Genomic DNA, 2,671 nt, shown 5'->3' with positions numbered 1-2,671 from the left:
CCAAGAAGCTGGAGCAGCTGAAACCAAGAGCCAAGCCCAAGGTAGCAGTGCTGAGCCTTGTCTGACCCTCGTGCTTAGCTTGGGGTGGGCTGGGGCTCTCCTGCCTGTGCTTTAGCCAGGTTTGAAGCCCCATCTGACAGCTGGTCCCTCTTCCTGTACTCCTGCTACCTCCCACATTCCCAGCTGGACTTTCCTCAGGTAGCCTATGCTGCACCCCATAGCCCTTAATCCAGCTTTGTATGTGCCTCCCTCGGCCCCCTGGAGCCATCCTTCTGTTCTGCTCCATCTATCCCAGCACTCCTGCTTGGGACTCACACTCTGCTTTTGCCCACAGCAAGCAGACGAGAGCCTGAACTTTGAGGAGCAGATCCTGGAAGCTGCCAAATCCATTGCTGCAGCCACCAGTGCCCAGGTGAAGGCAGCCTCAGCAGCCCAGCGAGAATTAGTGGCCCAAGGAAAAGTAAGGCCATAAGATGGGAAAAAGAAAATGTAGAGAAGGGTTCTCCCCTCTTCTGCGGCTACTTGTAACCCTCATGCCCTGTGACAAGAGGTGTGCAGGGTGATGACCTTTCTTCCTCCCCTCCTTCCTCATAGGTGGGCGCCATCCCAGCCAACGCAGTGGATGATGGACAGTGGTCCCAGGGTCTCATTTCAGCCGTGAGTATCAAGGTCGTGCTGAGGGGTTGAGGGGGAAACCTTCCTCTTGACTCCTGCTTCAAACATGAGGGTGCTCTGCCCTTTTGCTTCTCCTCAGTGGAAGAAGCAGCCATGCTTCTTCCTTCCTCTCCCACATGCTGTGGAAGCTGTTTTTTTCCATCCCGTGCCCCACAACCTCCTTGGAGCCAATCAGGGCTCCTGTACCCTCCCTGACAGCCTTTCTTGCCACAGGCACGCCTGGTGGCTGCTGCCACCAACAACCTGTGCGAAGCTGCCAACGCTGCAGTGCAGGGCCATGCCAGTGAGGAGAAGCTCATCTCATCTGCCAAGCAGGTGGCTGCTTCCACAGCCCAGCTCCTGGTGGCCTGCAAGGTGAAGGCTGACCATGACTCAGAGGCCATGAAGCGGCTCCAGGTGAGTATTAGGCTGCCTCTTCAGCCCCTGTTGCTTGAGAGGTGGCTGGGAGTGGGGTGAGGGCATGTGGGTGTTCTCCAGGGCTCATGCTCCCTGCCTGCGTGCTGTCAGTGGGAAGTTCACTGGAACACAGGCTCCAGGTTGTTTGGATTTCACTTCTAGCTGTGTGCCAGGCATGTGAGTGATGCTGGGCTGCTCAGCTTGGCAGCATTCAGGAACAATGAACTGGCACAGGAATAGCTGAAATGGCTGCACTTTTTCACTGGCATTCAAGAGGTTAATGTGTGGGGGGGCATGTTCTGTATCACTGTTAATCCTCAGAGGCCATGGCACACAGGAGGTTAATGCCCATGTGTTAACCCTGGGTTAACCTGGGGTCTCAGCACTGGGGCCGAGGGCTGGGAAGAGTCAGCAGGGCTGCCTCCCAGTCCCAGTCCCTGCCCCGCTCCTCCAAGAGGAGCCAGAGCCTGGCTGGGAGCAGAAGCGCCTGAAATGGTCATGAGCGGGTGACAAGGCAGCGAACCATGTAAAGGAATCCCTGCCTGCAGCTCCCAGCACTCCTGGCTGCCTGTCCTGCCTGCTGGCCCAGCCTGGGCTGGGGCAGGAGTTCCTTCACACCCCCGGGCAACAATCATACCCTGGGTCTGTGAGTCATGCTGACATTCTCCTCCTCCCTGCTGCAGGCCGCTGGAAATGCCGTGAAGAGAGCATCAGACAATCTGGTGAAGGCAGCGCAGAAGGCAGCTGCCTTCCAGGACCATGATGAAACGGTGGTGGTGAAGGAGAAGATGGTCGGAGGAATTGCACAGGTGAGTGAGGCTGCTCCAACAGGGCAGGAGCAGCTCTAGGTGCCACCACAACCTGTGTGTGCTGGTCTCAGGAACATGTCCTACCACCCACCAGCACAGGTCATGTCTTGAGAGAGCCTCACAAAAATGCTGTGGGTTCACCCATCCCACTGAGCACCAGTTAAACAATGAGGCCTCACTTTGTCTGCCACAAGTAGCAGTGGGTGATGGTGCATGCTCCCAGGAGTGTAAAGCCCTGGCTTCCCCTTGGTGCAGAGCCCACAGTATCCCAGTGTCTGTGACACATGGAAAAGGCAGAGCAGTGGGTAGAGGGTGAGATCTACCTAGTGTGGGGTGCCACAGTCCCAGTGCTGGCTCCGTGCAGCTGAGACCCTCTACACAGCACATGGGGCTGAGCCCTGGGAGCTGTGCTGTTCTGCTTATCTCCAGAGTACCATGCTCCCACCCCAGGGACAAACAGCCCTCATGCTCAGTGAGGCAGTGGCTGTGATGGGAGGGAAGCAGCAGCTGGAGAACCCAGCTCTGGGGTTGACATTGCCGGTGGCAGAGGCTCTGGCCATCCCTGTGGGAGGCAGCTGTGACCCTGGGGCTCTCTCCTGGCAGATCATCGCCGCCCAGGAGGAGATGCTGCGCAAGGAGCGGGAGCTGGAAGAGGCGCGGAAGAAGCTGGCGATGATCCGGCAGCAGCAGTACAAATTCCTGCCCTCGGAGCTGCGGGACGAGGAGCAGAACTGAGCTGCACGCCCTCCCACCGCTCACCGCACAGACTGCTGACGGCTCACCCACACACC

The 2,671-nt window shown here is 58.1% G+C and overlaps 1 protein-coding gene across 1 annotated transcript in view; it reads left to right on the top strand.

Moving 5' to 3' along the window:
* The window catches only part of TLN1 (talin 1), a 27,599-nt gene extending 24,934 nt beyond the window's left edge, over positions 1–2,665 (top strand). The window contains 6 exon segments of the mRNA XM_017727571.1: positions 1–41; positions 335–460; positions 595–657; positions 889–1,071; positions 1,755–1,880; positions 2,484–2,665. The exon segment at positions 1–41 is cut by the window's left edge and continues 235 nt beyond it. Of these exon segments, the coding sequence (XP_017583060.1) occupies positions 1–41; positions 335–460; positions 595–657; positions 889–1,071; positions 1,755–1,880; positions 2,484–2,615 (671 nt within the window). The 3' untranslated portion in view covers positions 2,616–2,665.
* The last annotated feature ends 6 nt before the right edge of the window (positions 2,666–2,671 follow it).

The sequence above is a fragment of the Corvus brachyrhynchos genome, unplaced genomic scaffold, assembly GCF_000691975.1.
Source record: "Corvus brachyrhynchos isolate BGI_N302 unplaced genomic scaffold, ASM69197v1 scaffold140, whole genome shotgun sequence".
In the NCBI taxonomy this organism is placed as follows: Eukaryota; Metazoa; Chordata; class Aves; order Passeriformes; family Corvidae; genus Corvus; species Corvus brachyrhynchos.
The sequence above is the reverse complement of the archived record's forward strand: the minus strand, read 5'-3'. Positions and strand labels throughout refer to the sequence as shown.